At 38.3% G+C, this 14,892-nt stretch overlaps 1 protein-coding gene across 2 annotated transcripts in view; it reads right to left on the reverse strand.

Annotated features, from left to right (window-relative positions):
* Positions 1-2,254: 2,254 nt before the first annotated feature.
* The window catches only part of rassf4a (Ras association domain family member 4a), a 28,249-nt gene continuing 15,611 nt past the window's right edge, over positions 2,255-14,892 (reverse strand). For both annotated transcript variants that reach the window (XM_080868088.1, XM_080868089.1), the window contains exons 4-11: positions 10,543-10,649; positions 9,803-9,873; positions 7,535-7,704; positions 5,409-5,510; positions 5,038-5,089; positions 4,728-4,849; positions 3,375-3,472; positions 2,255-2,712 (exon numbers count right to left, since the gene is read on the reverse strand). In XM_080868088.1, the coding sequence (XP_080724214.1) occupies positions 2,643-2,712; positions 3,375-3,472; positions 4,728-4,849; positions 5,038-5,089; positions 5,409-5,510; positions 7,535-7,704; positions 9,803-9,873; positions 10,543-10,649 (792 nt within the window). In that variant the 3' untranslated portion in view covers positions 2,255-2,642. The remainder of the gene's footprint in view (positions 2,713-3,374; positions 3,473-4,727; positions 4,850-5,037; positions 5,090-5,408; positions 5,511-7,534; positions 7,705-9,802; positions 9,874-10,542; positions 10,650-14,892) is intronic.

A 14,892-nucleotide genomic window follows, 5' to 3' on the forward strand; every position in this document is an offset into this window, starting at 1 on the left:
TACCAGTTCCTAATTTGAAAAGTTGGAAGTGCCTTAAAACTCCATTCTTTTAACTGGCCAGCAGGCTGCTGTTGGGATGGACTCTAAGCAAAAATTCACAGGGGACCCCTTCAACCGTTCATCACCATTATTTTTATAAATAATCTCACACCCCTAACAGTACCAACAGTCCTATAAAATCCAGGTGTTTATTACGCCAGAAATGCCAGTGACCACATTTGTTTGTTCCTCTTCTTCTTTTTTTTTTTTGCACTCCTAGAAAAATAATTCATAATTTTCCTGGCATGATTCTGTCCCCTTTGAGTCGGATCGAACCCCCTTAGAGAGGTTAGGTCTCGCTAACTGTCACTGCCAACTTTGCACATTGTAAGATAAGATAAGGTAAACTTTTATTATTCTCACACGTGGGAAATTTTTTACTGAAGTAACTGATGTACTTTAGAATTTTCAGCCCCCCACTTGACCTGTGATCTCAGTAAACTTTTTTCAGATTATTTGTATTATACTAAATGGAATAACAGCTCATTTTGTAAATTATGGTTCTGATTAGAGCTCACTAAGCCTGTTTACATTGCCTATCGACTTGCCAATCAAATTGTGAGCCAGTGAGTGTGTAGTGTGCCACAGTTTCCCAGTTAATTTAATCCATAGACAAGATGAAAGATGGTATCATTGGTCTGGGTCTTGCAGTTTTGTCATTTCTGCACCAGTGTAATTTTTCCACACAGATGGTTCTGTTTAGGTTGTGCCTACAGAAATAGTTTTTGTGCATCAGTATTTCAATGGCCACTAGAGGGTGCTATTACAGTAAAAAAATGCTTTAACAAATGGCCTGTTTGTGTTATTTACACACACATGAAAACAGCGAATTACAATAAGTCTTTCCAAATGGCATTTTAATTTATGTGCAGTACAGCACAATTAACATTGTATTTAATACTGATTTTCTCCCTTTAATTTTAGGATGATATTAAAATATGATAAAACGTTTTGTTTTTGGGTTCAGAGATGAGATTGTAAGTAAATTTACAACAACAGGAACACCAATTGATAAAACAGTCAAGGTCCACACAGTAGCTCTTTGGTGAATGCAAATCATTACAATTGTTTTTATTTTTGGTTTACTGCTAATCAGTTGCCAGTCTCTCAAACCTATCAGCTAGGGTGCAAAGGCCAGGTTTTCACAGCTTCCTATGAAGCAGTTTTATTTGGATCACGGATGTGGTTCAAGACCTCCTGTTTTGTGAATCAGTCATTGTTTATAGATGCAAACGATATATCTTTAAAAGCTTAACCATCTTCAGACAATAGCTGATGTTTTTGAAATTACTTTTCAGAATTGTTATCCCCCCCAAATGGAACATTTACATGCATGCAACAAGTTCAGTTGCTTTTATTGAACACAATCAGAAACCAGAAATTTTCAGCTATGTAAATCCAATGTCTGCTTATAGTTTCTACTAACTTCCATGCATAGATATTTAGTTTAATATATAGCAATCTAACAGAATATCTTATCCGTTTGCAGGAAAGGCAGACTCTGATGCTTATCAGGAATTTTGCACGAGCATATGTTTTTCATACTGAAAATTAAACCAGTATTCAAAGGCTCAAAAGAAATTACTTCAGCAAACATGACTATACTTGGAGTTTTTCCATTTCTGCAGGGTTTTAGAAGTTCATAAGATACAGCTTTCCTTAGCTGGACACAGTTAACCTTTAGCAATATTCCCTTAAGTAGTGGATAAATGTGACCAATCTTCCTCTTGCCCAATTTTTCAAACTAAATTTGCTTTAGTAAGACCATGAGCTCTGTGAATATATGCGAGATTAATGGTTGGGAGTAGGGAGCATTATTGAATTACTGTTATGATCTGATAAAACAATAATAGTGAGTGATTGTAGGTCAGTGTTTAAAGTCAAGGTTGAGCCACAAAATATTACAAAAGTCTTGCCGTTTGTAAATCTGTGGGAAAAAGGAACAGCCATACTCTCTCAGGATACCTCTATTGTGTAATGCTGAAAGGGTCAGGGTTCACACACACACACACACACACACACACACACACACACACACACACACACACACACACACACACACACACACACACACACACACACACACACACACACACACACACACACACACACACACACACACACACCTACACCTCATGGGAAGTAGCTGGCAAAGAGGGCTGCTTAGAAGAACAATGCTAATGTGTGTTCAGTCTGTGGAAACACAGGAAATAATAAATATGGCTGTGTGTGTAAGCCCAAGCTTAGTTTCTTTATTATAAGACATCAAGCAGTATTTTTGAAGGACAACACTAAAGCTGATTTATTAGATAAAAAGGTCCAAGTCAGAGAAAACATTACCAAAACACTTCAGTATAAATATCCATATGTGCAGTAAAGATTTTCATACAAAATGTGAATATATTAATAGAAGATATCAAAACAGTGATGCACTTAGTTGTAAAAATATTGACAGAATAGATGATACAAAGTGGTGACTCACTTTTTCTCCTTTACCTCTACATTCACTAAAGTATCTGGAACTATTCCCATACTAAAACAACAATCATTAGTGTTGCACCCGCCCATTCCCCTTACACATCAGCACGCGCTTATAGAAACAATCATGCTCTGTCATCAGTGTGAGCTCTGTCTTCAAGCTGATGCAGTATCATAGATTTCAGGGCACTGTACCTGCAGAGGTGGGGAAAAGAAACACTCGAATAAAGGCTTTGTGTTGCATGTTCACACTTAAACCCAAATACATATTTATTTATTACTGAAGAGTGGTATTATTTTAATGAAAAGACTGAACAAAGAATGTGTTATGAATGACTTGTTCGTCAGACTGTCAGTGGAGCTTAGCTACTTAGAACACAAATCCTAAAAAAGAATACAGGTTGAGACAATTTGATGCAAGTTAACTGTAACCATGAAAGGCACAGTTGCGATTCCATCACTGACTTGTAGTAATTCATGGAAACGTTATCCCAACCTTAAACCTGATCTTAACATTGCAATGTAATATTTTTCTTATGATGATGTGCCTTTTGTCTCCAGAAGAGAAGCAAGTCTGAGAGTCTGTTTACCACAGAACTGTGTAAACAGACTCATAAGGCCACATGAGTCATAAAAGTACATACAATGTCAGGCTTAGTAGGCTGAAATCTCAGTCATATGAGGTGAAAGATTATATAAGCTTGCAAACAATAAGCCGTGACACTGTCCTTAACTGAAGAGTGACTGCCTTGTTTTGATTCAGTAATACTGACAGGAAACATGCATATTGGCTCCACATCATGAAATAAATCAGTCGAGATTTACAACATTTATGAGAGGAGAGACTCTTGACTTACTTTTTGGTCAGTTTGATTATTTCACGTTCCTCTTCCTCTTTCAGTTTTTCTACAAAGCTGTCTAAAACGGGAATCTCAAACTTTATGTACTGGGCAACCTGGAAAAAGATAAATTCAAACGTATCATTTTGAGGGAGAACTATCCACAAATAAATGTTACACAAAACAAAGCTTTTTTCCTTTCCCCTGGTTTAGCACTAAGATGGCAGAAAGCACTCATTACTGTTATTTATTGTATTCTTGTGCTTTTCAGTGCAACTGATATATTGTTTGCTTTTATGGAAAGGTCTGCATTTTGTGTGAGAGTGAATATTGCGACTGGAATCTGCTGCAATTGTGGCCCATATACATAGCCAAATAGATGAATACCTGTAACTTGTGCACTTTGTGTTCACACCTGCAGGAGTAATTGGGGTGTCTGCATCCCATTCTTTTTTATTCTTTCTTAACTTCATTGAGATGTATAGATATAGTATACATAATATAGATGTATAGATATTTGTTTACCCATTATTTGGGACTCTAATCCTAATTTATACTCTGTTTAAAAAAAAAAATTAATAAATATGACATTTACTGTTCATTATTAAATTGTTGTTTTGCCTGCAGGGAGCTATTTTAAATTTTCCCAGACATAGCATAACATACACTTTTTTGCAGAAAGTGATAATCAAACTGCTAAACCAAATGCACACTCTTAGCACATAACACAAACAAAATAAAATATACTTTAAACTACAAATACTTAAATCAACAAATATTTATTCCAAGAAAAAAAAGCCCTCAACTTTATTTGAAATAATCAACTGAACACGTATTGAACAGTTTTTCAGTTGTCTTAATACAAATTGTCAAAAGTCACTTCTGTGTTTTACCCAGAGAAAATTGGGAATAAATATTACTTTGGCATTTTGTTTAAAACTCTAATCTTTTAAAAACTATAAGATGACACGACAATAATAAAAGGACATGTCAATGAACAATGAACCGAAATCAGACAAGTGAGATTTGGCTTTAAGTTATTATTTTAAATAAAGGTAAAACTTTTGTTTACTTGTGGAAAAATAGTGTTGCCTTTCTTAATTTAGAGTGATTCAAATGATAGACTATTTGGGGAATGTACCGAGCAGCAACCTTATTTATATTACAGTGTTGTCACAGATTTAGTCATGTTAGCCATTGTTACATCAGTCCCTAAACAGGAAATCTTTTCTCAGCTTGCTAATTATAACCCAACTGTCTATCATTGAGCCATTGTTTTGTTGTGCGTCTACAGAAAAAAGAGAAAAGAAAAAAAAAAGAAGTCATGTGCACAAGATAAAAGAAGAGTAGTGGCACTAAGCCCATCCTCACATCATATGTGACTTCCTCTCCCAGGTCTGCCTCTGTGATAAAGATCTTGGAAATTTTCTCACAGGGTCCATAAAGCACACGTGTCACCAGTGGGTATTCACCAACCCTCAGTCGTGTCCTTTCTGCAAGGTCATAAGCAAAGTCACACACACACACACACACACACACACACACACACACACACACACACACACACACACACACACACACACACACACACACACACACACACAAAATAAAAAAAACATAAACAAATTAATTAAAAAAAACAAACAAAAAACAACAACACAGATTGAAAGGTCTCACTTACCACCCGACTCATGCACCATGTAAAGAACAAACTCCTCAGCTTTATTCTCCACCTTAGAAGACAGAAGTATTAAGGCAGGCATAGAAAGCTTTTAGTTCAAAAACAATGTTGCTGTTATGCCAGCAGGTTAGAAGGACTGGTTTCCTTGAGTATGCTGCCTATGAAACTGTAGCTGTCTCCAGGCTAGCACTGTGCGTTTGTCAGTGGCAAGATCCAGTTTACCACTGATTTACCGAAATGATCACCCATGATAATAACGGCTTACTTCACTCACATTTTCAAGTATATAAAATTTATCAAATGAATACATTAATAAGGTAAATACTTGATTTTAATCAACTTGAAGTGAGACCAGTATCTTTATTGCTCACCCTAAACTTGTGTAGCAGCAGGTTCAGGACTTGGCCAGTTGTCATGGTGCTGTTTACTCTTACGTTAGTGACTGAACCATAGGCTGGAGTAAAAACAGATGTCTGGAACACAATAATGGAAAAATTCACAACAGAAAATGCCCATGTAGAATACAGAGTACTAGTAGAGGCGCTTTGCTTCATCAACACTTCAGTATGGATTCCTAGGCTTGAGTGCCCTGGACATTTTCCACAGGAACTCTAAAACAGAAAGGAAATCTCTCACTATGTACCTGGACTCTGTTCAAAAACAACATGCACTTACAGTGGGGCAAAAAAGTATTTAGTCAGCCACCGATTGTGCAAGTTCCCCCACTTAAAATGATGACAGAGGTCAGTAATTTGCACCAGAGGTACACTTCAACTGTGAGAGACAGAATGTGAAAAAAAAAATCCATGAATTCACATGGTAGGATTTGTAAAGAATTTATTTGTAAATTATGGTGGAAAATAAGTATTTGGTAACCTTAAACAAGGAAAATCTCTGGCTCTCACAGACCTGTAACGTCTTCTGTAAGAAGCTTTTCTGTCCCCCACTCGTTACCTGTATGAATGGCACCTGTTTGAACTCATCATCTGTATAAAAGACACCTGTCCACAGCCTCAAACAGTCAGACTCCAAACTCCGCCATGGCCAAGACCAAAGAGCTTTGGAAGGACACCAGGAAAAGTATTGTAGACCTGCACCAGACTGGGAAGAGTGAATCTACAATAGGCAAGCAGCTTGGTGTGAAAAAAATCAACTGTGGGAGCAATCATCAGAAAATGGAAGACATACAAGACCACTGATAATCTCCCTCGATCTGGGGCTCCACGCAAGATCTCATCCCGTGGGGTCAAAATGATCATGAGAACGGTGAGCAAAGATCCCAGAACCACACGGGGGGACCTGGTGAATGACCTGCAGAGAGCTGGGACCAAAGTAACAAAGGTCACCATCAGTAACACACTACAACGGCAGGGAATCAAATCCCGCAGTGCCAGACGTGTTCCGCTGCTGAAGCCAGTGCATGTCCAGGCCCGTCTGAAGTTTGCCAGAGAGCACATGGATGATACAGCAGAGGATTGGGAGAATGTCATGTGGTCAGATGAAACCAAAGTAGAACTTTTTGGTATAAACTCAACTCGTCGTGTTTGGAGGAAGAAGAATACTGAGTTGCATCCCAAGAACACCATACCTACTGTGAAGCATGGGGGTGGAAACATCATGCTATGGGGCTGTTTTTCTGCCAAGGGGACAGGACGACTGATCCGTGTTAAGGACAGAATGAATGGGGCCATGTATCGTGAGATTTTGAGCCAAAACCTCCTTCCATCAGTGAGAACTTTGAAGATGAAACGAGGCTGGGTCTTCCAACATGACAATGATCCAAAACACACCGCCCGGGCAACAAAGGAGTGGCTCCGTAAGAAGCATTTGAAAGTCCTGGAGTGGCCTAGCCAGTCTCCAGACCTCAACCCCATAGAAAATCTGTGGCGGGAGTTGAAAGTCCGTGTTGCTCGGCGACAGCCCCAAAACATCACTGCTCTCCAGAAGATCTGCATGGAGGAATGGGCCAAAATACCAGCTACTGTGTGTGCAAACCTGGTAAAGACCTATAGTAAACGTTTGACCTCTGTTATTGCCAACAAAGGTTATGTTACAAAGTATTGAGTTGTATTTTTGTTATTGACCAAATACTTATTTTCCACCCTGATTTACGAATAAATTCTTTACAAATCCTACCATGTGGATTCATGGATTTTTTTTTCACATTCTGTCTCTCACAGTTGAAGTGTACCTCTGGTGCAAATTACTGACCTCTGTCATCATTTTAAGTGGGGGAACTTGCACAATAGGTGGCTGACTAAATACTTTTTTGCCCCACTGTATTGTATCTGAGAGACTGATGCAGGAACACAGTGTAACCCCTTTTTTTCTCCTCCCTGTGGCACATTAATGAAATGAGATCACAGCTGGCTATTGTAAAACTCAGCAAAAGCACAGGCACACCCACACAGGAAAGCACTGCCCCTCTGCACCTGGAGATGTGTCAACAACCAGAAACATTAACGGGTGTACTGTTATGCGTGTTCTGTTTATGTACCTTATGGTTGTAGAAGTGGCCGTTGATTGAGAACCTGTGTGTGCGCAAGCGCTGCAGGTCTCTGGCAGTGTGAGTCTTTGACCTCCTCTGAACACGCATGAAGGAAGCATCACTCCTGGTCCTGAGTAGTTGAGGAGAGTCATCCTCATCCTGACCACCCACGTCACCACCTCATTGAGGGAGACACATAAAGAAAAAACACACCTGTTTTAACACAGGTACATTGATTCAACTGCAAATACCTAATCACCAAATAAGGTAGGAGCAGCTCCTGATTAGGCATAGAGAAATAGTCCAGAGAGCCTTATTAAGTTCAAAACCAACCACAACATTTAAGTGACTTTGAACGTGACACGGTTGTTGGTGCCCGAGAAGACGGTCTGCGTATTGCAGAAACTACAGATCTATTGGGATTTCCCCATAGAACCATCTCTAGGGTTTGCAGAGAACACTCCATAAAAGAGAAATATCCAGTAAGCAGCAGGTAAAAATGCCTTGTTTATGTCAGAGGTCAGTGGAGATTCGGCAGACAGCTTTGAACTGAAAGGAAGGGAATAGTAACTCAAATAAGCACTTGTTACAACCAAGGCATGCAGAACATGTTGAATCTCGAAGCAACAGCAGAGGACAACAACAGGTGCCATTCCTGTGAGCTAAGAACGGGAAACTGAGGCTACGGTTTACACAAGCTGACCAAAATTTGACAATAGAAGACTGGAAAAATGTTGCCTGGTCTGATGAGTCAGTGTTTGTTGCAAGATTCAGATAATATAGCGAGAATTTGGTGTAAATGACATTAAAGTACGAATCAATCCTGCCCTGTATTAACCCCTCAGGCTGCTGGTGGTGGATTGTCAGGGTGGATATTTCTTTGGTGCGCTTTGGGCCCCTTAGTGGCAACTGAGCAGGTGACATTTAAACCTGAGTTTTGTTGATAATCATGTCTGTTCTTTTATGGCAACAGTGTACCCATCTTGTGATAGTTGCTTCCACCAGGATAACGTACTATGTCACGAAACCTAAATCGTGTCAAACTGGTGTCTTGAACATATCAGTGAGTTCACTGCACTCTCTGCAGTCACCAGATCTCAATCCCATAGAGCACCTTTGGGATGTGGTAGGCAGGAGAGTTGTGGATGTACAGCCAATAAACCTGCAACAACTGTGTGTTGCTATCATGTCAATATGGACCAAAATCTCATAATTGTCTCTAGCACCCTTCTGGATAAAGAATTAAAGCCGTTCTGAAGGCAAAAGGGGGTCTAATCCAGTAATGGTTATACTGGCTTAGACCTCCTTTAGGGATAATAAAGTGGACAGTGAGTGTAGATTCAATAGCCTGTGCTTCATACTGACATTAAATGTAACATTAAAATATGTGAACAATCATTTTGGGGTTAGGGGAGAACATATTTCATACATTTATATCCAATAAAAACTATTCATCTGCTGACACATTCTTTTTACATGAGCAGCAGCAGCAGCCTAGTTTTCACCCTGTGGTATTTTCTTCCCAATTATGAGACAATTATTAGCATCAATAAGTAAAATGATTTCTTGATTTGTTATCAGCACCCTTGTTCAGTTAATTTTTTGAAAGCAATTTATATAGTTCAATAAATACAATAATGTCCAGGATTTTTCCAATAATCAATCATAAATCAAACAGCTATTAATATGGTGTTAAAGTCAGACAAATCTTGCTCCTCAGAGCTAGCTCTGACAAATCAGTGTTACACTACAAGTTAACAAGAGTTTTCCAAATTAGCTTTTGAGACTCTCACCAGTACACTACAACTCTACAATCACAATCTAACAAAACTTATAACAGTAAAAAGTAGATCATATAGTATTAGTTGTGAATATTCATTTTTTCTTCCATATATTTTTTAATTTTGTCATATAATGGGGACCACATCACCACTGTATGACAAAATGTTAAACCACTGATTCAGTGGTGATTCATGCTGCGTTGTTTACCTTTAGTCATAAGGTGCTTCTGTGAGAAAACAGATGCTATCAAAACCGCTTAGTGATGGCTTTGAGGCCTTTCTAACAAGTCTAACTGGTTATTTATAGAGCTGGTGATCTGATTTCAGTGGCATCTCTTGATCGTATGTGCCCAACATGTGAGTCTACCTTACCAAAGTGCTTAATGAAGCACTTGTGGGACCATAATCTCCTTCAGTAGGTGTGTAATCTGAACTAATCCAGCACGTGTGTGTGTGTGTGTGTGAAAGAGAATAGCCGCACGTGTTTCAAACTCACCTGCTGGTCTGGTTTCTCGGTCAAGCGAGTTATTATTAGACTCTGCTGACACCTGCTTCGCCACGGTAAATCTGCCGTTTTTGTAGAAGACAAACGAAGGGAAAAGTTTTTAAACCTCGAACACCAAGCGTATCATATTTGATACATGAGTTTTTATGTTATCTTTACATTATCAGTGTGATGTTAGCAGTGTGCAGTTAAATTGCACAATACATATTTAAGCCATACGTTGCACAAAAATGTCAGACGTAGCAATTTTTAAACTGTAGTATGATACAAATACAATAGAAATTACAAGTCAAATCTGCAAATTGATAGTTACTTTTTTAATGTTAGACATTTCCATAAACATTCCAGTTTTAAAAATGAGAATTTTCTCGCACCTAATGTCATAGTTCAGGCTTTTACAAGGTTAATGTATCTTTACAGTTTATGTGAAGTTATTGTATTTACCTTGTTCTGAACTGGTGAGATGTGATTGAAAGCCTTAAGTAAGCAATGGATTTACATTTTTGCAGACGGCTAGATGAGCAGATTAGCATCTTTCAGATAATTATGATGCTACAGTAAAAAGAGGATTAGCTTAGCTTAGCTCAAAAGTAGAATAATTGTTTTAATTATTCTGAGTATTGATGAAACTGCCAATCATTCTCTTCAGAAACATATCATTGGCTTTTGGCTTCAAAGTGCTTAGAAATGGACTGAAATTAGAAGCTGGCATCTTAATTAGGTCGTTATACCTGCTGAAACGAAATCTTTCATTGTCATCATACATCTGAAGTCTTATTGGTCGACATAGACCCCAGTAGATGTTCAGCAGCCCTTCAAGAACAAACTCTCCATCCTCCTGCATACAGACACAAACACACGTATGACAACAAATTATCAGCAGTCATTGTCAGAGGGGATATCCTGCTGGCCTGCAGCCACCATGGTTTAATATCAGGTGTACGTGCTGGGACATTCGCTCACAGCTGCAGGGTGAGCTCTGTCATCTCTCAGAAACTGTGGAAAAAAGGGCGTGTCACACAATCCTTTTTACAAGAATGAATCACGTCTGGGAGGGCCGAAATGGAACAAAGTCTTAATAACTGCTGTGGGTCACGTACACGCAGGGGGCGAGTTTGTTGTTTTTGTTGAGAAAAAAAAGTGAAACTCTAAAATTAGAATAGATTGGAAACTATGCCGTACGTGCTTTGGATGTAGAAAACAAAACTGTTTGCTTTTACAGCTAAATGCAAAACACAAAAGGCAGAACTAAAGCAGAAATCAAGGGCCTTCGGCGTGTTAACGTGAAAAATAAATCCAGAGGTTCAACAACAAGTCAAGGTTTATGTGCTTTGTATTAAAGCTAGATCAATGATAAATCAGATACCACACATCTGTGACTGTGATAACAGCCATCCACCACACTTTTAGGACGTCTGCTTGCCTGAAACAACTTGTTATATCATCACTATAACTAATTCATTACCCAGAAATACAATAAATATCATTTAACAGATTTGCTGAGGGGAAAAGCTGATGAATCAAATTATTATGCAGTTTCAACAGCAAAGTAACACAGATAAGAAATAATTCCTAATTCTCAGAAGCCCAACTGCTCAGCTGACACCAGTAAAACCAACAAGCATCGATTTTTAAAGTATAATTTTTATGTAATAAAAAGTAAAATCATTGGAAAAGGCTGAATATATCTGGAATTCATAAGTCACAGAGAATTTTAAATGTATGCAAGTTTTGACATTTCAATTTACATACATTCCAATAAGATTGAATCATTTCCACTGAAATGTAATAAATTTTAATGGATTCTTCTAATTAAGGAGGTGTTACATGCAAACATGTGGCTTCACTGAGCTCAAACAGATTAATTATTAATTAAACAAGAACAAAACAATTCATATTAGAGGGCAGATATTTTATGTACTTTTTGAGCAGCTTGCATGTGATGCATCCTCGTGTATGCTCTGCTTTCATGCATTTCACTTGTGTGCATGAGACTGATTGTTGAAGTAACCACATGATGAACAATTTTTACAGGCGTCTGAGCCGTTACAGACATAATCCTCATGTTTTGTTTTTTTAAACTTTTAATGAGTTGATTTGCATTGAAAATGTGTGCGTTTGTGTATTTTTTTCTGTTGGTTTTATAACAAGGGATCAGGAGGAGGCATAATGGTTGGAAATGACTGAAAGAATAATTATGCTTGTTTTCATTTTCATAATGATAACAATCATAAATGTTAAAGAGTGGAAAGAAGAGACAGAAAGTGGATTTCTGGAGGCGCTCACGGGGCTTCATTGTTTTGGAAATATAAACATTCAGTGCAGCTGCACCACTGAACCTCGCTGACCCACCACTCCTGAGTTTCCTGAACAGGCATGAACACACCCTCAAGTGCACGCACACAAATTCACACAGATGCGAGTTAGGTCAGCTGAGCTATTTTTGGAGCTAGCGGTTAATCACTCTGCTGCAGCGTGCCTCTATAAAGGCTGGATACACACTCCAGTCCACTCAGACTCAACTGCAAAGACTGGACATCACTTCTATTTCTCTCTGCATGTCAAACCTACAACACAAGTATCAAAGGTGAGAATGATTCCTCTTTTACTTCTTCATTATTAGCTGTTCCTCAGGACTACAAATGAATTATCCCCACAAGTTATTTTTAGAGAAATCCTAGCAGTGTATTCAACATTAACTAAAGAGTTATAAAATTAAGTTAATGATTTGGAAGTAATTATTTTCAGGAAACAATACAGAATAAGGAAAGGGGGAAACATCTTTCAGTTTAGCTCCTGTTTTTAAATTTAAAAAAATGGTAATGAGTGTAATTAGAGATGTTTACAGATTATGTCAGATGTTTTAGCAGCACAGTTATATGTTGTCAAATATTAGAAATTACAGCTATAATCTGTATTTCTTTTGATTTTTTCTTGAAAAGAACCCCCTTCCCAGAGTCTAATTATTTTATTGTTCCTCTCCGCTGCAGCATGAAACGCAGACAGTTGTTGCTGTCTCTGCCTCACTTGCCAACCATTACCGAGACACTTGAGGACTTGCCTGTCAACCCTTCATCCTCCCAGTCCACCCAGAGCTCCCAGTCTCTAGAGGACTACATGACCAGCATCCAGGCTCTTGCCCGACCTGTTGAGGCCCCAAGCTACGGCCCTGTCAGACTCCAGAGGACCCCCAGGCTGCGGCAGTTCTCAAAGGCTCAGATGAAGCTCTCAGTTTCTGCCTCAGCACCTCGCGGGTCTCCGCGCACATTAAGGACTTCCAGACCTTCCAGTCTGAATCTAAACAGCAGCACAGAGGATTTTTCCCTCAGGATGAGCAGAGAACGTGACTGCAAGGGAAAGGACCCAGTAGACTGGCTGTTTGGACAGATAAGGACTTAAAGAGAGGTTTGTTTGTTGTTGTGGGAAACCCTGGAGGTACTTTGGAGTATCCAAACAAGGAGCCACAGGAGGAAGTGAACTGCTGGTATTTGCTCAGTGATAAAATCTCTATGTGACTCATGAGCAAAACGAAGACTTATTTATTTTCCTGCACTTCTACATGTTTACATAAAGGAATATTTTGTTAAGATGTAAAGGCTATAGTTTGCAATAAAATAGTAAAATAATCAACAGAATCTGAAGTAGCATGTTTTTGTTTCTGAGATTAATCCACAAAGAAGATGATGACTAAAAAACCCTCTTTTTTGTGTGTCAAGTCACACTCTCTAAAAACAAAAAAACCTCTTTAAACGTCTGAGATCTTTTGATAGACTTTTTTTTGGTTTTCTGTCAAATTAAACCCTACTTATTAAAAAAGGTAGATGATCCTAGTCTACTGACAATAACAACAATTGTTATTTGCATCCATAGTGTGAGAGGTTGTGTCCGCAGGCAAGCAGCACATATTTTAGTCAAACCCTGTTACAGAAAGAATTTTACTCTGTACTTCATCTACACTATATAACAGAGGTAAACATTTTAAAACAACACTTGAATGAGTAAATTCTAAATCTGAAATCATTCTTATAGTAGACCAACTCTCCTGCTAAAATAAACAGACACTCATGTGATCATGTGATCAACAGTCAAACACCCACTGATGACATCTGGAAAGTAATGGAGTGAAAAAAGGGAAGGAGTGACATTTTTCACACTCTATGGACAAATATACACTACTAATCTAAACCAATATTAAAATAGTACATTACATGGTTTTTTTTAAAGTATTGATAGCTGATATATAAAAATATGAAAGTCAGCATTCTGCAGGAGCATCTATTTAATGCTGATACTTCTGTCAACTGAATATTCTATTTTATTCAGTGTTATAATAAATATAAATATAGTGAAATATTGTGCAGTATCATACCAAAGCTACAGCTGTAGTTAAAATGACATCCTTTGACCTACTGCAACAAAAGATATAGTAACAACATTTGTAGTAAAATGCTTACATATTAAAACATCACTGGTGATGATCCAAAGAATATAACATGTAATTATATTTAAAGATAAGTAACTATTTTATAGAAGTCCCAAAAGGTTTATTCCATTCACCTGGACGTAGAGTTTTCAGTTGGAAGAACGTTTGGTCCAGATGAACAGAAACAACTTTCTGGGATTTCCTTAACCGGATGTTAGAACATGGATTAAGATATTCTATAGAAAGCATTTTAGTGAGTGTCCCGCCCCCAAGTAAATTCTAATGATAATAATTTTTATGCACGACTTGTAAATGGTCCATTTAATTTTTTTTTTGACTGTGCTTCAACTTAAGTTCAAACTTCTTCCATCACAGCTACAAATCTACCAGGATGATTCCTCCTCCGTCTCCGTTGACCTCTTTTAGTCTCAGCATGCTAGTGACATCCAGCGGTGAGAAATGGGGCTACATTTCAAAACCTGGATTCGGCCACTAGAGTGCGCTATATACTCACTGACGGACACCGGAGGTTAATAGAGCAATATTATATACCAACCAACCTACCACTCCTGTGCAACGTTCAGGAGTGGCTGAAGTGAGCCCAGTGTTTACTTAGATCAGGCTGAAACCGTTGCACCATACAACAGTGTGGTAGCCT

Source organism: Rhamphochromis sp. 'chilingali', assembly GCF_963969265.1.
Source record: "Rhamphochromis sp. 'chilingali' genome assembly, chromosome: 20".
In the NCBI taxonomy this organism is placed as follows: domain Eukaryota; kingdom Metazoa; phylum Chordata; class Actinopteri; order Cichliformes; family Cichlidae; genus Rhamphochromis; species Rhamphochromis sp. 'chilingali'.